Raw genomic sequence first — 24,546 nt, forward strand, 5'->3', positions numbered from 1 at the left:
CCGGCATGGCCCCTAAGCGGGCAGGGATGATCCCGCTCAGCCGGAGCGGGCATCGCCCTCAGCCGGCATGGCCCCTAAGCGGGCAGGGGTGATCCCCCTCAGCCGGCATGGCCCCAAAGCGGACAGGAATCCCTCTTAACCGCAGCGGGCTCGCCCTAAATGGGGCAGAGATCTGTTTCAGTCGCCATCGCCCTAGGGTGGGCAGGGATCCCCCTCAGCCGGGATCGCGCCCCGATCGGGCGGCATCGCGCTCAGCCGGGATCCCCCTCAGATCGACAGCGATGTCCCTCAGCCCGCATCGCGCTCAGCCAGGATTCCCCTCAGAACACACAAAATCCCCTATAAACACACAATCTAAGTGCAGATAATTCGTTTATTGAAGTCCAAATTTACAACGGAAGTTTACAACTTTTTTTTTTCTTTCCCCAAAACAAAAGCTTTGTTTGAATTTAGGAAGAATAAATGTTTGTTTTTGTTTTTGTTTTTTTTTTTAATAATGTACAGACTATATCTCTTAAATAAGTTAATATCTTTGAAAAAAGAGCAATATGTTCCTTTTTTTTAATGTTGCAGTGCAACTTACGACTTACACGTCTGTGCAATGTACCATGAGGTATATGCCCAGTGAGCAACACACAGTGAAGTTTTCCATTCATAAATTTTCATTGTAGACACACAAAAAGTTAACAAGTTATTAATCTGTGATAGAAAACGCAGCCGGTTACAGTAATTCACACAGAACTCATCTGGAAAGAGGGAAAAAAGAAACCTAATGGTCATTGCCTATAGAAACTATTGGATTATCTTTCAACATAGACAAGTATAAAATTAAAAATACTGTTGTGAAACTGAAGAAATACTGTGTTATCCAGGGGTTGAAACCTCGTTTGACCTGTATTAGTCTAGAACCATTGGTTTTCTCTCTGTAGCATCCACGAGCTGAGGGATTTACTGTGGTACTGATGGAGCATCTGCTTGTCAAAGCATTAAGCACGATGGGCACTATAGAAAAGTTGCAGAATGCTCAAAAACATACAACTCCAGCATTTCCCTGGCATGGACAGGTGGTTTTCCATTGCCTCTCAGTTCATCTCCCAGCTGATTAGAAAAACAAGGCTGAAACATGGAAGATTACTCGTATTTGAAGCTTGACACTTCAAACTTCTCAGGATGGCTCTAAAATACTTATTTTTCTTAATGACAGAAAACATATATTTATTTAAGAAAGAATCATCCACAATATAACTTTGTGATAAATAACAGTTCTGCCTCTAATACATATATACATACTGCTTGTAAACAAAAATGCCCACAGGTCATGGAGTCTCCATGATTTTTTTACAAGGCGCTATAGATTTTTATTTATTTTTTTCTTTTTTGTTATTGAAAACAGTCCTAGTGAAAGTTTGGTTTATAACCTCCTATTGCTACAGAAACAGTAAGAATGTTTATATTTACAAAGAAACAAAGACCATGGAGACCCCATAGCGTTATTTGCCGAAGATTTGAAGTTGGTGGGGTTTGCAAAATACACGTTGTCAGCACGTTGGACAGGTTGAACACCAGCAGTACGATACTCCAGTGCTTTGGTATTTCAACCCCTGAATATACAAAGACATTACTACAGCCTACTTCACAGTTTAATGCAAGTAAAGTGCAAGCCATAGTACAAGGGTGTCATACATTTCCATACATGTAAGCGTTATCTAAAAAAGGCTCTGTACAAGGTTTATTAGCTATTAGTAACCTAGATGGAAGTCACCTATGGCCCAGCAATTAATGGTCTTACAAGGATATTGTCTTTGTAATACAGTATGTGTCAAATGTAAAACGTTTATTAATACTAGTGCATTTCTCTTACATCCTAACCTGTTTTCTCATCAGATTTTCAAGCTGAAATCCTTGTTTCTCAGTAAAACAGAAGTCTTAACTGGTTACAGGGTCTTACTGGTGTTTTGGCCAGCGAACACAGTTTGTTAAGACATATTTGTTTTGTGGTTGCTAGTGAAAAAATGCAATAGTTAATATGTATAATGTGACATCCTTAGTTAATCTGCAGCATTCGGACAGACACATTTACTGTTAGTAAAAAGATCTGTATTGATACCCTCACCAACGCCTGAGCATGAACAATATTCTAGAAATGTGAGGACAGAAGCTACAGGGCTTAGCTGGTCAAACAGCAGGTTGTCGACATATTTGATCATTTTTACAACATTGCTTTCTTTCAAATACTGCTCACACAGTGGCATTAATGCTTAAAGTCCCTAACTGTCACTTCTAACACATGTATGTTCTTCATAAAAATAAAGATATATCTGTCTGGCCTACATTAAGAGTGAATATGGTTCTTTTCCTGAAGGCAGTTTCTGTCTGACTTATTTAAATATTTTTATTAAGAGGAGGTCCCAGCAGTATATCATCTGTCTTCAAACCTGATAAAAATTTAAACAATATTATTTATAAACCTCCTCCTGGATGTGCAAGAGTGGTATAACCCGTAAAATATAGAAAATAAGCTTTAAAACATGTTTATTTTTCTATTAGTTACATCCAGAGTGAAGTGTTCCCTGCCCACATGTTAGAGAGTGGAACTGATCAGAAACATCACATTTCATTTGTGGGTAATGGGAGCAAAGAAAATAACTATAAACATCAAGTAAGGAAATACAACTTACTAGTTTTGGTTTAAATAGCCATGAAATTTCCATACAACTGCTGATAGGGCTCAGATGTGATTTTCAGAAGGGATTTTCAGATCTGTGCCCACTTAACATCCATCAAGAGCCTCAGCCTTGAGGCTCTGTGAATTCACATTACACAGTGTGAATTCATCTGAGAGAGGAGATGGAGAACCCTTCCCCACAGCATCCTGCCTGGGAAACCTACCCTGAGCCTCAGCTTTGGTGAGGGAAACATTCTGGAAGAAAAAGAGCTTTTTAATACTGAATATAAACAAATAGCTAATATTGCTTCTCCAGTCTTTCCTGTTATTTCCCATTTTTGGTCCTAGTGGTAAATAAACATCATTTGGCAGCAGGGAAGGTGATGTGCTGTGGCCTAAGGCATGTGGTACATGCACAATCTACCATGGAAAACCTGTGCCCTTCTGGCTGCCCTGAAGCACCATTCCCTACTGTGAAAACTGAGGAGAGAATAAAATCCTTTAGGAGACCCAGGCAACTCTTATTTCTCTAACATTAAATGTGGGGAACCCAGGCATGCCCTGAATGGGGCTCAGGCTGGGGCCCAGCAATACAGACAGGCCTGGGCTCTCTTCCTTAAGGGATCTCCCTAGGACTGGCTCTGGAGACAGAACCTCTGTGGAGAGACAAGACTTGGTTCACTGAAAAATTGAGTGTTTAAAGTATAATTCAATTGCCTGGTGTCATTCTCTAGTTCAGGGGCAGCTGACAGGCATTGCAGAGGGGGCTGGGTTTGTTGTGCTGCATTGTGCCTTAGCCAAGGGTCCTTTTACACAAACCATCTTTGAAGGACTTTGTTCCCCACTGCATGAAGGGTTTGTACCAACTGTTGGTGAATTATCACAAAATAGCTCTGCTGTCTCTCCTCAAGGATCAACAGGCCCCAGCTATATCACCTTGGTCATAAATACTGCTATTTTTGGCAGAAAGAATGCTTTTATCACTTTGGAAGACAGTAAGACCACATGAGGAAAGAATATGGCAAATAAGGTTTGTGATTATCTTGGCCTTTTGCATTTACATTACTTGAGACAAAGAAAAGAATGTTCTTTGCTCTCCTCAGATTTCTGTTGAGTTAAACAATTTTTACCAGATTCTTCATTTTTCTCCCAGAGGTCCTATTAACATTTAAAGTGAAATCTCCTAAAGGTCAGCAGCAGAACTGTACCACTTTTTGAGGAGGCTGAGCCCTTCCCAGAGCCTGTAAAGGAACTCCTTCAAAGGTACCTGTGCTGTCCTTCACAGGACCTTGGAGAAGGAGCTGTAACTGCTGAGAGGAGGGAGAGGAGGCTTAGCTGGCCATGCACAATTCTCTGCAGCACTCATTTCTTTTTCCTTGGAAAAAGCCAGTGGAGCACCACATTCCCAGCTCAAAAAGCAGCCAGAGCTGCATGTCCTGATAACAACCCCCTCCTCCTCCTCCTCCTCTGGTTTTTGTTCGTGTCAATTAGAGCAAGCTCAGGGTAGTTTTCACTTAAAGTAATGAAACCAAGAGAAATGTCTTGGTTCTCTCAGGAAGTGATGCCGAGAGAGCTATTAAGACACTTTTAAAGATCTGACATGTCACTGAATACAGAACAGTATTAAAAAAGGAGGGGAATCAGTAGCTCAGGGGGCGCATTAAATCAGTTGTAATGAAAAATAGCCGGAACAAAAAGACTCAGCTTGTGGAGTGTCAGAGAAAGTGTATGGGCTGAGACATTTTACCTGAAGCAATTTTGAATGAAGACACTAACTTTAATAAGATCCAATTAAATAAAGCACATCCAAACAACATTTCCATGTTGTATATGTTAAAAACCAAGTTTTACCTGAGAATTCAGGCAGGAAAACTGGTAAATTAATAAATCTATTGTACAGGTGCTATTTATTTCCCTTGGTGAACTCAACAGCCAAGCGTTGTTTTTTCCCTATTTAAAAATGTGGGATCAAAACAACCACAACCATTCCAGCTGCTTTGTACTGTGTGTTCGAGAACCTGTTGGTCCAGGAGAATTGGATGTACTTTAATACATAAGCATGAATTTTTAAATACATTATCTGTATTACACTTTGCATTCCAGTGAGTTCAAAGGTGGTGAAAATCCAAATAATTGTGCTGTGGTGACTGTGCACATTCCTCTCTGCAGTCCACTTAGACTGGAACCAACACCCAGAAGGAAGAACCCATGGCTGAGAGGGAAGGGCTGCAGGGTGGGGTTCAGGAAATGTGCCAGGAGAATGACAAGTTCTTGTGAAATGGCTTCCAAATGCCAGCTGACATTTGTGAAAGAATAGAGTCTTTGTATTGCTTAATTTAGCAATTAGATTTTGCTTGCTCTAAGGCACAAGCAATGCCAGACAAATGGTTCAGACTTTTCTCCCAGTTAATCTTAAGCCCATTAGAGGGAATTTCTCCAGTGTATCTCATCTCATTTCATCTCATGAATCTCCTGGACAATTTATTTGGCCTATTCAGTGCAAATCACATTTGCTGAGAGCTGCTCTGCAAGAGCAGAATGCAGACTCACAATTCCAAGAATTTCAGAAAAGATGATCTCATGACACTGAAAGATTTTTAAAGATAAGCTGAGCAAAAGTATGAACTATCTACTATTTATCTCATCTATTCATATTACAGAAATTGTATTTAAACTTAAAACAGAGATTATCTGTTTTCCCTACTATTTGTGTCATTTCTGAGAAATCTGTCTTCCCAATTATGTTTCTCATTTTCAGCTGTATCACTCAGTAGTATTCTCTGCTTGCTTGTGACTTCACTGAATATGCTCAGTTATGTCTTGAGTGATGAAGCAGTGGCATTTGAAAAGCTATTTGGAAACAATATAGATATTTTCATTATGAAAGCACAAACCATCTTTTGAGTTTGAAACAATAGGCATTTTTACATTTCTTCAGGAATTTAGACAGTTCAATCTATGTAACTATTTCTGTGACTATCCATCACTGCTTGCATGTATAATATGAATTCATTTCTAAATGGATTCTATAATTTATTCTGTTGCTCACTGGAAATGAAGGAATGAAATTAAGACTGGAAAGAAGGGGGGAGGCAAAGGAAAGGTGTTTTTGTCTTTGTTTCTTGCTATGCAATTGTATTTTAAATTGTTAATAAATGAATTCTCCCCAAGTCAGGCTTGTTTTGCCTACAATAACTAGCAGGTGATCTCCCTGTCTTTGTCTCAACCCAGGAGCTTTCCTGTGGCAATTTTCCCCCTCCTGTCCAGTCAAGGTCAGCTCCCCTCAGCTGCTCTGTGGAGACAGGACTGAACACCCAGGACACCTTCACCTGGTCTGCCTTTGGAACAATGAAATCTCCTCCTGGATACTAGGACCTCACTGAGATGACATTTTTGCCTCTGTTATACTGAACTGCGTGAATTTTACAGTCCTTGATGGATGAGAGACAATTAGGTTTATCTTGTGAAAAAATGATCAGTGAAATCTGTTTCAGTGAAATGACATCAGCTGTATTCACATCCCCTTCATTCTGCCTTTTAGAACTATTCTACAAGCAGAGTCAAAGCAAACTGTGAATGGCTTTGAAATCTATGTTCAGTAGCATCCAGAGCAATCTTTCCCCCCCCCAAGAATACAAGTATTTTCCCCAAAATCTGATTCTTCCAAACCATTCTCACCCAGGCAAGGAAGTGAAATCCACTGTGTGACTTGTGTGTCTTCCCAAACCAATCAATACCGATTGGTTTTTGAATGATGTTTTGAATAACTTCACCCACTTGCAAATGTACTGCTAGCAGTTAAAAATTATTGCCAGACATTACATAATTTTGAATTATTAACTCAGCTATAGATGTCAGTGTATCACAGAATGTAATTGAATAGTTCAGGAGGTTTTTTTAGCTTCATTCTCATGCTTTTTTGAATTTTGTGACTCACAGTCATGTGTCACTTCAATTCACAGTGAAGAAATGATGAAAACCTGCAGTATGTACCTTACTCAGTGCAGATTTCTTTTTCTTTCACCATGAAATACTTCAAATCCTACTAAAACCTGTTTAAGTTGCAGCATTAGTGAACAACCAATATTGTTCTACTCGTATCTTACCTCTGTGCCAAACCTGCTTGCTCGTGTTCGTTCGTTTAAAGGCAGGCACAGCACGTTACAAACACAGTATTTAAATGGCATGTACAGAGTGCCCATAGGGCCAGACTGGGATCTATTTCTTAGATGTACAGTGTACATTTTAAGGCACACTATAGGGATTGAGTTTACATTTTGATAACTCTGTCCTTTTATTTGCAAAGATGGTCACTACCTGGAAATGTTGCAAAAATAAATGTTCATCTCTAAGAGTGGCCAATGTATTCATGTTTTCATTTTTTATATTTTTTCTCAAGAAAAAATGTGTGAAAGTGTGAACTTTAGGGAATTTTAAAAGGAAATGTCAACTACCATGTTACATTTTATATACATAGATATGATTTTATATATATCTAAATATATAAAATGATTGCAGGAGCTCATACTATAAGCTGAGTTTTAGTACAGTACTTTAAATATACTGGTATTTATTTTCAGTTACACTTCTGCACCGCTTCTTCCTAATGCAGAGCTCGATACGGACATTGGTTGATAACAGCAAACAAAAAAATTCATAAAGAATATCATTGTCTTATCATGCAATGTAGTAGGCATCCTGTGGCACTATTCTCTTACCCAAGTATTTACAGTACTGCTGAGTACCTTAAATTCACCAGGGTTTGTCTGCCTGCCTCTGTCAGGCACCCAGCAGTGGCCAGGCTGAGCTCCGGTCACACGTGAGTCTCGATGAAGGAGTGTGTGTGTGTCAGCATTGGGGCCGAGCTTGCCAGTTCAGAGGCTCCGTTTTGAGACTTCCCAGCAGCACTGTACTCACAAATGTCCAGGAAAAACTCATAGTTCTTTAATTTCCAATCTTTGAACTTCTTGGATGTTAAGTTGGGATCGTCCAGAAGGCTGTTGATAACTGTGAGGTCCCCTTCCTTTGCCTGGCAAATTCCACAAAGACAGAGGACAGGTCAAAATGAAATTCTGTATTCCAGCACTTTATTTCTTCTTTAATGCCAAGTGCCAGGAAAACTACTATGGAAACTTTAATATTTACCTAAATTCAGGAACTATTACAGCATAAACTGTTTGACAGCTCAGTCTGTGCCACATGCTACAATTTGCCCACACAGAGTGCCAAATAATCTCCTTTTTTTTCCTTAAGATGGAACATACTTGCTTTGAAGGATTTTTAGTTTCTTTGAAACTTAATTTTAAAGCTACAAAAAAATCATTAACAATAGAAATGTAAAAGATTAAAGACAGAGAGTGACATTAACGACAAGGGGCGATGGCTTCCCACTGCCAGAGGGCAGGGTTAGCTGGGATATTGGGAAGGAATTCCTGGCTGTGAGGGTGGGGAGGCCCTGGCACAGGGGCCCAGAGAAGCTGAGGCTGCCCCTGGATCCCTGGATGTGTCCAAGGCCAGGCTGGACAGAGCTTGGAGCAACTTGGGATAGCAGAAGGTGTCCCTGCCCATGGCAGGGGATGGAATTGGATGGGCTTTAAGATCCCTTCAACCCATCAGCATTCTCTGATGGACAATTAGACTTTTAAAGTTTATATTCCTTGCATACAGATCAGGGATGAAGCCACACAAAATCAGGATAAAGCCTTACTTTTAAAGTGCTCTTGAGGACTCGGATGTGGTGCAGCTTTTCGTTGATCACTGGGTCATTGCATCGCTTCACGAAGGACTTGCGGAACTCCTGCTTGGTGGAGGGACGCTGCTCTCCGAAAGCTGACAGACTGGCTTCTTCCAGAGTTCTGTAGAGCTCTTGCAGACCATCTGTGATATCTTCAATTTCTTTCACGCTTTCTGAAAGGAAACAAAGAACCCTAACAACAAACCTGATCATTCAGATGAAGTCTCTAAAATCAGCAATACTGCAATTCAGTACTATCTTAACCTCTTACTCAGTTCTGCAGTGTTAATTTTGGTGAGACAAGAACATCATCCCAAAGCTCAATTTTTAGCACTACATCTTGGCATTTCAAGTACAAACTCCTGTGTTTGTCAACATCCAGCAGTTCAACCACAAAATCCTTGCTGAGAACAGTGGCAATACCGCTCTGGATTTTGAAGTGGAGAGCTTACCTTCTGCACAGAAACTATTGTGCCTTCTAAGAGGAACCTTCTCATCCAGGCTGTCGTCGGTGTCCTCAATGGATTTCACGCGTCCCTTCCCGCGCACGTCTCTGTTCCGGGGCAGGCTTTGGCTGCGCGGTTTCTGGGGCCGCCCGTGGGAGCTGTGTCCCCTGGGACACTCCACCAGAGGAAAAGGCCCATCCTGCTCAAAGTTGTGGCGCCTCTGCACGGGCAGCGTGGCCTGTCTCCGTCTGTCCGGTGACATTCCGGGCCGGCCGCTCGCGTACTCTGCCTCCGGAGGGACGGTCTGGAGGAAATGGAGCCCTGAGCTGGTGAGGGGGGTCTCGATCAGGTCCTGCCACGAGCGCCGTTCCCGGTAGGGAGGCCGGCACCCCGAGGAGTGCGTGCTGCCCGCCGCCTCCGGCCGCGACTCCTCGGCCGAGGAATGGGAGTACGTGGATTCGCTGGAAAAGTGTCGGCCTTGCTTGGCTTCGGGGAATGGGCTTGAGGAATTCACCTGGAAAGACACAAAAACACCTGCCCATGAGATGGTGTTTGGAACAGAAGTGACTGCAGTGTAAAACACTCTGTGATATCTAGTAATCAGATGGACTCATGGGTTGGATTGGTCATAACATGAACCACTGTAAACAGAAGAGAATTAGCAGTGACAACTTTTATACAAGTGCTCTTTGAACCACTCCCTATTCTTGTTTTGCACATTCTCTGCCCACAAGCAACTCCTGATGGAAAGGAAAGTGTAACACTGGTGCAGATTTCCTGAAGACCCATCCAGCTTACACGCAGTGCAGCTGAGGACAGTGGAAGTCTCCAAAAGAAACCATAATTGGATTTCCTTTCTTTTTTTTTTTAGGGGCCAAACAGAAAAAAAAACCCAAAAACCAAACTCAAACAACAAAAACTTCAGCACCCAGGAAGATTTTTGGCTGGGGGACTGTTGAACTTGTGAAACTATTTGAATGAATTCTCTGGGTCTGTGTATAAATTTCATTCAAAACAAAGAGAAAGGCAAAAATGTGGAAAAACAGAAAGGGAGGGGCTTAACCTGTATCCCAGTTGATAAAACAGCATCACATGGGTGAAAATCAGTCTGAGCTTCACCCATGTGATGCTGTTGTCTCAGTCACTCTTTCTTTGGTTCTGGCTGTGTGAGGATCATGTCATTCACGCTGAAGAAAAATCTGAAAGAAAAATAGAGAACAGTCCTATCTGTGCTTGGAATCATAGAACAATTATCATAATTGCCTGTGTTTTGTCTAATAGAAATGTTCTGTTTGCAATATTGTCATCACCACGGCATTGTACACAATCTTGTAAAAAAAAATCCCTGTCCTAGAAAGATTTGTTCTTCAAAAAAGAAGTAAAACATGGTTACTGGGTGAATGTGAGCTGATCTTAATCTATAGCATCCAGTATCCAATATTCATAATTGAAAAACAGTCTCAGTTAATACAAACTATCCCATCCATCACATTCTTTTCACATTCTGCAGTGAAAGTAAAATTTGAATATTCTGTTTCTGTTATGATGCGTAGTTTCACCAATCCTATAAAAAAAGGTTATATTTCCAGTCTGGTGAGAGATGTGTGTCAGGAAACATTTACCTCTCCTTCCTTCCTAACTGATTTGCTAACGAAAAATCCAGGTCTTGGCTCACAAGGAGCAGCAGTAATTTCATTTTAACAACACATCCGTCTTTGTTTCGCCACCTTTTCGGTGTTTAACTATCCCGGGACAAGGGAGGAGCCAGCCCAGGCCCAGGGCTGTTTTTGGTGGCCCTGGCACATGCAGGGGTGTCACTCACTGAGGGGGTGCGGTGGTAGCTGTCACACAGCGTGGAGGAGCCCTCCTGCTTCAGCGTCAGCGAGCCCTCGATGTCGTCCTGGTCGCTCTCGCTCCAGTAATCTGCTGACAAAGCATTCCAGCTCTCACTCGGGTGCTTTTCCACCACAAAACAGATCCCACATTTCAGCAACATCCTTCTTCTAAGGGCAAGGTAAAGTTTCCCAGTCACTGCAGGGCTTGGCAGCCGCTCAGGAAGGGGCTGGTGGGAAGGTCTGGCCCCTCAAACAGGGAAGCTCTGAATGATTTAGGAATGAGTTACAGAAGGCAGCTCGGGCACCTGACTCCCACTGCACATAAAAACCAACTTCTGCTCCCAGACTTTCACACAGAAGCCTCATTCCAGATGCTGAAGTAGAGCCAAGCCTGAGCACTTAATTTAATTGGGCATAACAGGTTCCACTGTGGGTGATGGGGAGAGGACAAGGCTGGCACCCGAGCTCGGGAGGTGCAAACAAATATTGCTGAAGCACACATTGCCCCAAGTCTCTGCCATGTTTTATGGGGATGAACATCCCTGAGGGCTGGGATCTGGGAGATCACACCTCACCCTGAACCCCGCATTCTCTTTACTGCCAATTTTAAATATTTCCTAAAACTACTGCTAAGGATTTTATTTTCTTTGGTGGTGGCACCAATAAATGTAGTTCGAGGAAATGTATTCTTATCAAAATTGATATTTAGAATGATATGGCCATATGTTGATAAAGTCAATTATGAACTCTCCAGCTTTAGTGAACTACTGAACAGATTTGTCCTGTCTGCTCTCTTCTCCTGATTATAACCACTGAAGCATTACCTTCATCTGGGTGAATATCCTTGTCATCAGGTGTGTAACCAATTGCTGCGAGACCCAAACGATTCATCCATCTAACAGAACAATAAAAATGAGGAAGAGAGGTATTTAAAAGGAACTTCTCATGTAAATCTGAAGGCATCCACATCCTTAACATCTGGAAAAGTCGGACACAACACCTAAACTAAAAGGCTGTTAAACCCATGATTCAGATTTGCTGTGTGTTTGATAAGTGGGAATAAAGGATTTTTCACATTTATTCTGATTGATATTTATTTCAAGAACTTGCCTGAATTGCCAAAAGACTATAAAATAAAATAGACTTATGATAATTATTGTCTGAAAACCTGTGTTGGGAAATTAAAGTTGTATTAAACTTGTATCCTCAGAAAGCTAAAACAGCCTATGGCAGTTTGGTTATTTGCTAGTCTGGATTCACAATGCTGGTGATATAAACACTTAGTGTTGTTGAGCTGTGATATCAACATTATTTTCCCTTAATTTGTTTAATACAGACTTTTGGGTTTCTAAAGTCTTGGTAAACTGCAAGTGCTTCAATATTTGCATTTCACATTGGATGTGTGAAATTGGTTTCTTTCTTTGTCCTCAAATTATTTAGTTTGATAGAAAAGAAGATTCTTTACTTCCTTAGGGAAATATTATAGCTAATCTTGGGGAAAGTACCTTTTGAGTTTTCTTTATGTAAGATTACTAGATGTTTACACAATATATAATTAAAAAACTAGGAGGAAAAGGAAATTAACACACAGAGGGAAAAGTCACTTCTTAATGTTCAGCAAATGGAAAATCAAGAATTATCTTATTTTCATCAACAAGGAGATATAACCAAAGAAAAAAGCCCTAATTGTGACATCTATAATGCCTGGGATGTTTTGAACCATTCCCTTCCTTGGTGACTAAATTCTTAATTATCTAATTAATTTCCCAGAAAACTGATGTGAGAGTTTATCTAGAAGCAGCTCTTTTTCCTTTTCGAACATTTGCAACATCAAATTTGTTAATAATTATCTTCTTGGTTAATGAATATTAAAATGACAAAGCCATCTTTCACAGGCCTCAAGTCAGACATTAGTGAACAGTACACGCAATATCAAAAGGACGAGTTGTTTTGCAGATCAAAACAAGAAAACTCTTCAGTGTCATTCTTTCCCACTTGTACTAGAGGAGGAAAAAAAGCTTTTAAGGACGTGAGTGTGACTGTTGTTGTCCAGGAGAGGGGTGTGTGGGAGATGGGAGGCACAGCAAGGAGGCAGAAAGCGAAGGGAGAGTGAACTGTGCACTAAAAATAGCTCAGAGCTGAGCACGTATTGATCCCCCGCTCCCAGCAATGATCCTCATCTCTGCTATTGGCACAGCCTCGGCTCACAGAGGCTCTGCCTGGATCTCATGGCTTTCCCAAGTAGCCAAAGGGGACCACAACATTCACTTCTTACAGGGAATTCTGAGAGAGTTTAATTTACTTGCAGAACTATGAAAATAAAGAACTGTACAATCATGCTGCTTTGCCTCTCAGTATTAAGGCAGAAGTCAGCAAATTGGAGATGAAAATGGAAATGATGATTAGTTTTCCCAAATACCAAATGCAGGCTTAGCTCTGCTTACAGCCCTTGTTTGCATCAGCACATCAATAACTCATCTTTATCATGAGGGAAGTGCATTTAAAATGGATTAACAGATTTCCAGAAGAGCTTTAGCACAGTGGTCTCCAGCATCATTTCCCTCAGCTCACGGTGCCTGCACTGCCTGGGGTTTGCTTCCCTTGCAGGGCAGATCCTTCACTGCAGGACTGGCAGTGACATCACTCCTTTATCAGCATTTCTATTCACCAGTTTTTCATCATTTGTTCCTGAATTTCTGAACTCATTAGCACTGGAGCAAAATAGTTTCAGTCATACTTTGCCATATGCCTTTGGTAATTAAGCAGGATGGCTCAGTGCCTTCAACTGAGGTTCTGCTTAAGCACCAATGATAAATTAGGACTAATTACCATTTTCAAAGTTAAAACAGACACAGCCATTTGTGTGGTCAGTGTATGGAAATTTATATTGTCTTAAATTTCTTGCTGAATTTCTTTTGCTCATTGTTAATTTTAGGGTGTCAGATGTTGGAAGCAAACACAGACACCAGTTGAAGTGTTAGGATTAACCTCCCAGAGCCAGGGATGCTCTGAGGATACCCAGAGTATCAGCTTTAAGCACATGGCCTCAATGGCCAAATCTGGAATTAGCTGAAGTTAATATTCCTTCTCTAAGGCTGCTCAGGCTTTTCTCTTGCAAAGGCCAAGATCATCCCCACCAGAGTTACAAGGACTTTCTTACCTCATTTATCACAATTCAGAGTCAGCTCCTGGCCAAGCCCACATAAAAGGTTATCTGATGACATTCAGTGGCTTATCATGGTAAAATCTCTTCTGATAAAAGAACTAGAATCTCCATTTTAGGTTTTGTGTTTTTAAGAAAAGCATGAGTGAATGTTTTTGAGGTTAATCAGGAGATATAGAAGTGGTGAGATTACAGCTCATTTTCTAACAGTTAATTTTTTTTTCCCAAGGAAATGCAAGCTCAGTTCGAAGGAACCCTGCATAAACTTGATGAATTTCCTTGATGAGCAAACCACTTCCATTTCTCAGAAAACTGCAGGTTTTTCAAGGTTATAAAAAGCTCTTTGTGGAGAGCCTGGAAAGGCAGGCAGTTGGTTCTGAGCTGTCCCAGGTGCCCTGTGGGCAGAGGCTGGGTTCCAGCTGGCCCTGGGGCTCCTGGCAGAGCCGATTCTGTATGGATGGAGGATGCACAGCCCGGGGAGGGGCTGGGTGCTGCAGCTGCCAGCACAGCCCCAGCCTTGCTGTTGGGGCTCTGGAGCTGTGCCCCACCTGCTCTGGGACTCCCCTGTGGCCACCAGGAGCTCTGGGCACCTTTGGGATCTCAGGTGCACATCCCACACCCCAACCCCAGGCCGGGCTCCCTCCCCAGATCCTGCCTTTTTACCTGGAAAACTGCAACAACTCTTTCTTGATAATTAAACAACTTAACCAGGATGTTTCACTGAGTCTAGGCCACCCAACAGAGCATGGGTTTGCATTCTGGATGGGAATTGTGATGACAGAACAGCACTAAATGTCCCAGGGATCCTCTGCCACAACATTTTACCTCCAGGACTGTGCAAATCCCCATAAGCCATAATCACTTACCAAGGCACATTGTAACAACCAAGAAATGGGTTGTTTTTTATTGCCTGTACTCCAGTGAACCAAAGGCAGGGAAAGATGAGCCTCAAGTAAAGTCATCAAAGTGCACAAGTAAATTTTGTACTTTGTCTCAATTAAATTCTAAATAAATCAGGCTTGGTTGTAATTAATTCTGATGGTTACAAACAGGCACTGCTGTCATTGCTTTGGGATAAAATAGAGCTGCCTGGTAGTATTTAAGTTAAATTTACTGAGATAATTCTGGTTATTACCCAGGGCCTCTTCTGAGAGTCTGATTGTGCCCCAGGCCTGGGCTGAGTGAAGGCACCAGGGCAGTGAGGAGCTGTCACAGCCTGAGACTGGAGTGAATCATCCCAAAAATCCCCAAATTGTCAGGAACCAGGAGCACATTCAGCCACCGACAGAAACATTGGGAAATGCTGAAGGGGGCCAAGCAGCTGGAAACAATTGCACATTGCTTTGCTCCCCTAACACTGCACTGAAAACCAGAATATGCCCCTCCTCAATGTACAAATTAATGAATTTCTGTTTCCTGGCTTTCAGAGTTTACTCTGCTGAGCCAGCCCTAGGTCAGTGGGAGGTTCTGGGAGTGAAGACAATTAAAGTTTCCACAGGGGCACCACACTCACCCCCCTGGCTGCTCCTTTATACAAGCCCAGAGTGAAAAAGCACAAATAAAAAAAAACATAACAGCTTGGACAATCTCAGTAGCCATAAATTGGAGAGAACTATTATTTTTTAGTGTAGGAGAGTGAAAACCAAGGGAAGAGGAAAACCTTTTTTCTCTTCCTATAAAAAAGGGGTGAAAAGTTAGAATTTTTAGGTTATAGTTAGAACTGTTCCATAAAACCATGGAGAAGAGGGGGAGAAGAAGTGAGATTCTGTGGCTCAGAAAAGTTTGATTTGATTTCCCACTTACTGCGCATACCAGGTGGCTGGTTTTAGAAAAAGCTATTTAATTCAAATGAATATGTAAAAAATTACATGTCCTGAAAAGGTGTAAATTCAAGAAAAAGTCCAACTATTTTCATTATTTCTCTCTGTTAATTGTTCCTTTAAAAATTAAGTCTGTGAAATCCTGACACATTAACAGAAAGAATGAATAAAATATACTTCCTATCTTCCTTGCATCTTTTCATCATTAATTCTTGCCCTTGTACACCACTTCAGTTTTGTGTTAGAAATGTTTCAGTGCAGAAATATTTTTTTCATTTTGAGATTGCATCTACATTAGAGATTATTTGGTTAAAAGGAAAAACTAGCACTAAGTGGAAGTTAAATTTCACTTAAATCAAGTTATCTTTAAATCTATTAGAGATTCCCTTGAACCATTTATTTCATACATAGAATTTATTCAGTGCAGTTTACATTTAATTTCTGATCAAAAGCTTTGTATTATGTGTTTTCCATCACTGGGATAATCAGATTCCAGAATTCACAGTAAAATTCTTTGCAATTCACAATTAGATTTAAAAATTGATTTTGTACTTGTTATGTGGACTTCTCTGCCCAGTCTTTCTTACTGAACACCTGAGAAATCAATGCATTTCCCATTTGCCTTCCTAAGGTACATCATTTTCCCTATTTTCAATGCTTATGCAGGTAATACATTGATTTAAGAGAATAAAGGCTGCTGTAACAGGGGTGGCTGAGATGATGCCTTGATTTTCCTCCACACAAAAGGAGCCCCAAAGCATCTCCTGGTGAAATGTGACCCTGAGCAGCTCCTGCTCCGTGAGCTCATCTCTGCTGCGCATCAGCCCCAGCAGCTCTGCCTCTGCTGCTGGATTTGTCACACTTGCTGGGATTTGTTAGGCAAAATCATTCACGGGATAAACTCTGAGTACTCTCTGATTTGACAATTTGACATGACTGTTGATCTTGTTTCATGCATTGTCTTCTTAGATTTGTCAGGCTGGAAAAATAGGAAAAAAGCCCGAGACAGCTTAAGAATTGACAAGTGAACCAATCTGTGCCCTCTTTGCATGTGCATCTGCTTCATGCACTTAATGGGATTTTTTTTCTATTTTTAATTTTTTTAACTTGACTCTGTCAAACAAATGCACAATTATGTCTCTGTACTCAGAAGTCTGGTTTGGTGTGGGTGGTTTGTTTTTGTTTTTTTTTGTTTTCCCCAGTGGGTAATAGACAAAAGAAATTCACTGCTTTGTAGCAAATAAATTACCTTTCTGGTACCAGCATTTACTGTACAAATACAGTTGTGTATCACAGAGAGTAAAAGCACACAATAACTGATAGGATATTTGATCCAGAACCAATAATAAACCCTAAAGAATTCACCAAAACAGTCACAAAACCTCACTCAACTGGAACTTCTCTTTACTCTCTCAAACTTTTGCCCCAGCTTTCACCAAATGTTTGGCCCAAAGGAAAGCTCTGGAGAAAGAAAGCTTTGTTCACAAGCAAGAAAACTGAGTTTAGCATGACATAAACTATGGGTGGGGTTTAGGGTGAATTTTTTAAAGAAATGGGGTGACTTACTTGTGAAATTTCATAATCTGCTTCTACATAGTTTTTAAAAACTCAGCTCAAATAGGCCAAATAACGCTGTTAAATGTCTGTTAAATATAATTCATTATGATGAAATTTCTTATTTCTATGACTTATTTCAGATTTGGCAGAGTTAACTCTGTATATCCAGCATAAGGTCACAAGAGGACTGTGACACCGCCTTCAGCTCAGAGGTGCAGGGCTGGAATCACCAAATCTGCTCTGTGAAATGCAGCTGAACTGCTTGGATCCCAGAAGAACCTTATCAATTCCCACTGGCGCTATTTGCAGCAGAATTTGATGAAGTGAATTTTGTAATTGAAGCTGGTGCAGAAAGCCAGGGCAGCCCCTGCCTCCTGCAGGAGGGATGGATCCCCCAGCCCAGATTTGGGAGTGCTGGAAAATCACAACTGGGCACTGCAAACTCCATCAGCCACTGGGGCTGGGGCTGGCTGAGGGGCAAATGGAACTCCACAAGTCTGGGGTAAATAGTTCATTAATTTTAAAAAGGAGGAGCCAGGTGACTTGCCCAGGAAATGAGGTTTGGAACATTTCAGCTCAGTGCTGGGAATTCCTGGTGCAGTATTTTGCCTAGGAAATGATATTTGGAATGTTCCAGCTCAGTGCTGGGAATTCCTGGTGCAGTATTTTGCCCCGTGCTCTCCCATGAACATCATGGTTTCACCCAGTCCTTGGGGCCTGCAGCTAATTCTGATCAGAAAATTGTTTTACTCGTGCTGCACTTTGGAGCTCTTATGTGAGAACAATAAATTAGAGGGCTGGTGTGGCCTCGGGCACAGATTTGAAACAAGTTTATGGGAACATAAAAGGAAGAAAGGAAAACCTGCTCTTTATGATTATTTACAGCACCATTGGGAAGCTCCACTCCAGGGATTTCTCTTTGAAAAGCACCTTTCATGTTCTGCAGAATTATCTCCTGACTTCTCAGCAGGTGAGGGGCTGAGAGTAAGAGCTGTGTAACACTTACTCAGCTCTATTTGATAAAGAGCTGGTGAATCAGCCAGACAGATCTGACAACCTCCTGCTCACTTCTCCAGTTTAAGGGGGAAAGTGTCTAATAGCTGAAACTTTAAGTTGCCAAAAGCTTTACTTGGGTGCCAGTTTATATAAAGTGAAGTCTACGTGCATTGAAACTGGAAAAGATGTGTTAACCCTGGCTCACCATCTGATTTGGCCAAGACCTGTCAAAGAAACCAACATGCCTGAAATTTAAGGGAGAAAACTGAATTAACTTTAGTAATAAACAGGATGATTTGGGGAAAGTCTTGAGTAACTCACTTGGTTATACTCCATATGTAAAAGTAGATGGGAGTCACCATAAAATTTGCTTGGTTCAGAACACTTCAATTTTCACACAATTATTTTTCAAGATAAATATTGTGCTATAGTCTTTCAGGTCTTGGAAAATATAGGAGCGATCGCTATAAAAATTAATCATCATTCTGTTTGAGTAGCAACTATTTGTTATATTTCTTGAATGAACGCCAAAGATTTATGGGAGTTATTAAAATTGCGAAGTTAACCCAGTTATTCAAATCAAAAGTGATCAAATTATTCAGCCTAAAATAGAAACTTTAAAAAATTTAATATTTGGAGTCCAGGATGAGATTGCAAATGCACTGCCCTGCCTTTCGATGGCATGTAAGTTTTAAATAAAGTCAATATTGTAAAACAGCCCAATATTAAATTCAATGCTAATTATAGCCATAAACAGGTTATGTGTGGTGTGGTAGGAGATGAAGCACTTCTGGGAAATAAGGCCTTTAACAAGCTTGGAGTAGCAAGCTAGAGATGAGCTCATCAAGTTCATTATTAATTCATTTCTAAGAACACGGCTCTGCCCGTGTAAGAGCTGACAAACAGCACGAGCGTGAATCCTGCAAACCTGAGTAACACAGCAGGCAAAACTCAGCCCCAGCTCAGTGCCTGGGTCTGCCACAGAATAATCCAGCCCCACTCACGGGGATCCAGCTCTTCCTTCAGCAATGTGGGGTTAAAGGCACAGGAAAATATACCAGAGTGGAAAAAAATTAATAAATAGTGAATCTGGGGTGAGAAACTCTAAAAAGAGCTGTTAAAATAAAAGTGGTTGAAGAAAGGATAAAATTCCCCTCATAGTGAATGAGGAATTTTCCTCTCCCTGCCAGGATCCTTCACTTTTCAGCATGAGGGATCTCCCCTTCCATCAGCAGGGAAAATCCACCTAAATTCTGTGCTGCAAACAGGAGTGAGAGATACCATGTAAAATATTTGCTCTATTTCCTCACATTATGGGGCTAGCAATTTGCTGGGAAGAGAGAGATTTGTGGAATCAGTATTTTAAGCGCATTTTTCATCTATGAATCTTGTTCCTCATTTCAAATTTCACCCAGGATCTCTGGGAGAAGGAATTCCAGGAAAGCTGTAAGAGCTGCAGGGTGCCCAGGGATGTCAGAGGTAGCAGAGTTATCCATCTTTGGGGTGGGGAGTAAATCCCAATTGCTCTGCAGGGACAGAATTGCTGAAGGGAAAATACTGCACAAAACACTTCAAGTAGAAGCTCACCCTTTGCCTTCTTCCCAAAAAATCAGGGAAAAGGCTCTTGTAAATTCCAAAGTCAATGATGTTTAGGATAGTGTGGTATGGAAGGACACACTGGCACCTTCCCAGCTGCTCCTGTGCTCCAAGGCCTCATTGCAGCTTCCTGGGCTCCCCATGGAAAAATCAATGGATGTTGTAAAAGCAGCTCATTGAATGTGTGTCAAGACTTCCTGCTTTTCCTTGAGAACATTTTATGTATAATTTATAGATATGATCAATGGCACTTCAACAAACGAGAGCTACCCCAGCAGCTGAAATCAAGGGAGACCAGGCAGAGCTAAACCAGCAAAACAGCCTCACTTCAACAAACCTGAACCACCCCACAGAACTGAGCAATGGAACATTAACAACCTTCAAAAAATATTTTTCAGCAAACTTAAACCCTGAATGTATCCCACTGCTGATAAGTGAGGCTCGCCCCCCTCCTCAGTGCAGGATGAACAGCTCTCCACAGTTTCACCCCAGCCAGGCTCACAGCCCAACATACCTGAAGAGCCACGTAAGCCACAGAATATAAATGTTAATTCAACAATGGTTTTTAGGCCTTAATATCCCAAAGGAAAAACCCCATCCATATTTGTCTTCCCAAGCTGGCAAACATTAAGAACAACTGTAAGTGAGAACATCTCAAAGTTTCAGTTATCTGTGCCAGGAAAGATTTCAGACTTCCCAGGATGTGACCTTGTCCCAGGTGTCCTTGTGCTCTCCACCTCAGCTGGGAATAAACAAACTTCTGAGGTAACAGGAGGAGGGAGGACATCTGACCCTGCCTTTTGGGATCTAAGGCCCTGTCCCACCTTCACCCCTGAATCACAAAGGAGAAGCACAGAGCAATTTGGGCTGGAAGAGCTCCCAGGAGGTGCCTGTTCCCACAGCCACCCCCAGCAGGGCCAGCTTTAATGTTGGATCAGGCTGTCCAGAGCCTTGTCCAGTCAGAAGTTTGGAATGTCCCCCCAGCACATCCAAGGACATCTAGAACTCACTACAACACCAAAAATGGAATTTTGCTTGCCTCTGCTCTGTGTTGGGACAGTGATGTGGTGAATAAAATTAGTTAATGCTGATTTTCTGTGTTGTTGGGGTGTGTTCTTGGCATTATGAGGGGAATATATATATATGTATATATACATATATATGTATATACACACACACCCCACCACCTGGGTGTTCTCTGTACAAGCTTTGGTGTAGGTGCACTGTTTAATAAACCAGAAACGCTGATCCCACTGAGACTTCCAGCCTTCACCCACAAAACTGCACAAGGGTGATGAACCTTAAGTCCATCAATAAGAGAAAAAATTCTAATTAACCCAGATGAGACCAACACAAGTAACTTTCCTCTGCAGAACTGAGACATGTCGTGGCAGGAAATGTCAGCAAATTGAGCCACAGAATGCAATGTATGTACTGAAATTAATGGAAAATGAATTCCTGAGAACACCATGAGCCAGCATTCCATCAGGCTCCAGGAGGATATTCCTGTGTCAGATGAAGTATTGAAGCAGCAGGATAAAGAACATCCCACAACAAAGGGGACACACAACTCACCTGTTCATCTCCTCAAGGCAGTCGGTTGCGAAGTAGAAGCTCTTTATTTTGGGGTGACATGCTTTGAAGGCACTATAAAAAAGAGCACAAAGAATAAAAACCACCTTTTCTTTCAAACATCTTGTCTACAAATTCACCAGACTGTCCTGCTCTATGATTCCTCAGGTTTCACAGGCATTTGTCATCTTCAGTCTGAATTTTGCTGCCTAACTTTATCAATGGATTCCCCCCAATCTGATTTCATCTACATTTGTGAGCTTCATACTTTACAAAAATTTCAAAAGCACTTGAATGACTTAAAAATATAAATCCTTTTGATAACCACTGATGTTCTATGTCTAAAATCTCCTTGGGTTAATTTGAAAGTCTTACTGAGTATATTCAAGTACATCTTAGTTGTATTCCAAAGATCAACTAAAGGAATAAATGTTTGATCCCCCCCACCTCTTCTCGTGTATTTGATGACAGTTTTATGTTCTACAAAAAGAAAGGCAGAGGGCTGCCAAGTTGAGCTAGAAATCACTGGAATTATAGATAATAATCAGATGGCATAGGTGATTATAGTTCACATAAATGCTTTTTATTAATGCTTTTATGTGGTCCAATCCCTGAGATCTCCCTCAGCTGAGCAGTTGAAAACTGCTAAGAACAACAATCACAGTTTTTATAATTTTTTGTGAGGGTATAATGAAAAGGAGTTTTGCTATCAAGGAAACCAGAAGGTCTCAGCATTAAAGACTATTAATTTGATTAGCTGGCAAATGCTAAAAAAATGCCACACTATCATTCATAACATTTATGTTAAAATACTGACATTTATATGGTAATTACCAGATGTAAGAATTAGATTAGGAATCATTACACGTGGAATTATGAAGAACCTGTGATGCAATGTTTCCACTAGTAATAGCTGAAATGCAAATGAGTGTTTTATTAATTACTATGACTTATTGCAGTTTTCAAAGACAAGATGAAAGCTGAAGAAGCTTCACCTGGGCAGAGTGATTTTTTAATATATATAATTAATACAAATGCATCCAGCAACAGCTTTCCTAACAAAAGCCCTACAGCAGAATTCTGTATTTCTGTGCAGTTTCCTTTTTCATGAGATTAGGGATATCGGGGGTGACGTTATCTTTGCGCAGAGGGTTATCATTAAATATTAAATTCCACAAAAGGAGGCTGTGGAGGTATTTAAGCGTTGTTTTGGGATCTGGACAGTGATAATTTCCACTGCAGAGCCTCACTGCCCTGGCTGCTGGTGCTTTGTAAATAAAAGCAGCGAGTGGCTGTGAAATCCCACACAGGGATCCCTGGTGCCCACTAGATGGCACAGGCTTGTTAATTATCTCTCTTCTGATCATTACATAAATGCAGTTTTATGTATGCTCTGATCAAATTTATGCTTTCTTTTAACTGATTGGTATGATATGGTTTTAGTGTCAAGAATTCTTATCATTCTTAGTCTTTTTAATCCCTCTATGTCAACTGAGTACCAGCAGCTCCCGCTGGTTCTCTGCCAACAGCTGTGGGTGACAAAGGTGGAACAGTTTTGTGTGTCTGAATCAGAGCAGTACATGGCACATCTTTAATTACACAGAGATGAGCAAACACTGTACCTTCAACAGAAATTCCTTACACTACTACATTTTTGATGCTGAAAATAGAAAATCATGACTAAACAAACACTCCTGCATCGTTCTGCTGTTGGTCTGAACCCTCTGCAGCATCTGCACCTTGTCCTGCTCCACTTGCCCAACCATCTCCAGTGGCATTGGCTCAGATTGGAGAGGATTAGGTGCTGGATCTAAAGATCCTAATCCCCTTGGCTAATCCTGAGACAATATCACATGATGGAGTTTCTGCTTGTAAATAGGATTATTTTCCTAGACAGGAAATTTAAACACATACAGGCATTTAAATGCCAGTATTGGGGTTTCAGTGTTAATGGGTGGAAGTTAGTGTGATAAACAGAGTGTAATTTGGCTCCTCTGTGCTCCTGTAATGTGATAAAATCTATGATTAGTGGATCATTTTCGAGTGGAAGGTGTCCCTGCCCACTGTAGGGGTGGAATGGGATGATCTTTAAGGTCCCTTCCAACCCAAACAAGGCTGTGATCCTGTGATTATTGGAATATTTTACATCTCGCAGGACCCTGCCTCAGTTAAGGCACAGAGAGGTGAAATCAGGAGAGTGCAACAGGTCAGGCACTGTCTGCAGGCTCCTGCCTCAGCTGTTACAGAACTTGTGAAGGTGCCAGAAAGAGCAGGAATGTTGTCAGGGTAAATCAGGGAAAAGCTGCAGGTCTGGCTGCTTTTGCAAAGAGTTCCCACATGCCAGGTCCCTGCAAACAGCTCTAATTGGTTACTGTGTGAGTGTTCCCTGAGATCTTTCTGTCTGATATTGAGATCCTTTCCTGAGGTAGTGAACATTAAAGCTGCAATCGTGCATTGCACTGTTGCACATCTGCAGGCTGCAGACCAGAGATCTTTATTGCTATGAAGTGGAGATCCCAGTTCTGTGCAAACTTGTGATTTAAATGTGCTGCAGTTCTCTGTGAGGACTGCAAAACAATAAATCCATCTTCCTCTCCCAGCAGTGTCACTAAGATTATTATTAGGGAAGTGTTTAGATACATTTCTAGCATTAGGAACTGCAGTCTCCAGGGGAACAATTTGAGATGTATAAATGTGAATAATTTAGAGGAATTATATCTATATATTTACATTTGGCTTGGTTTGGAGGGCCCAGACTGGCTGCAATAATCAAGATGTGGGGTAGGGAGTGCCAGTTAAAGAATAATCCCTCTCCATCCATTGGCTGCACTCCAGTTCACACAACCCAGAAGTTTCTTCCCACTGGTGGCTCAAGGGGGCTTTGCTGTCTGCAGACTGTCAAATTCTTTTCAGAAATAATGAAATTATGAAACTGCAGCAACATTTAAGCTGTACCTTCCTGTCTGCCTGTACTACAATGACATTTGTAAAGAGCTCTGACTGCACACTTCCAACATGAAGTGCCAACACTGTGACATATCCTTGATAAATTTAAGACCCAAATTTGCATTAACTAGGCAATGAAAATTTTCACTAGGTGGAAATTGCTGAAGGTTCAGGCAAGGCACCAGTTGATAAGGATTAATTACACCTGTGGCTCAA

The 24,546-nt window shown here is 41.3% G+C and overlaps 1 protein-coding gene across 1 annotated transcript in view; it reads right to left on the reverse strand.

Annotated features, from left to right (window-relative positions):
- Positions 1–366: 366 nt before the first annotated feature.
- LOC131088561 (connector enhancer of kinase suppressor of ras 2-like) overlaps positions 367–24,546 on the reverse strand; it is a 171,875-nt gene continuing 147,695 nt past the window's right edge. Inside the window, exons 19-24 of the mRNA XM_058032712.1 lie at positions 21,388–21,459; positions 11,505–11,575; positions 10,668–10,771; positions 8,852–9,359; positions 8,373–8,572; positions 367–7,694 (exon numbers count right to left, since the gene is read on the reverse strand). Coding sequence (XP_057888695.1) covers positions 7,479–7,694; positions 8,373–8,572; positions 8,852–9,359; positions 10,668–10,771; positions 11,505–11,575; positions 21,388–21,459 — 1,171 coding nt within the window. The 3' untranslated portion in view covers positions 367–7,478. The remainder of the gene's footprint in view (positions 7,695–8,372; positions 8,573–8,851; positions 9,360–10,667; positions 10,772–11,504; positions 11,576–21,387; positions 21,460–24,546) is intronic.

Source organism: Melospiza georgiana, chromosome 12, assembly GCF_028018845.1.
Source record: "Melospiza georgiana isolate bMelGeo1 chromosome 12, bMelGeo1.pri, whole genome shotgun sequence".
Classification (NCBI taxonomy): Eukaryota; Metazoa; Chordata; class Aves; order Passeriformes; family Passerellidae; genus Melospiza; species Melospiza georgiana.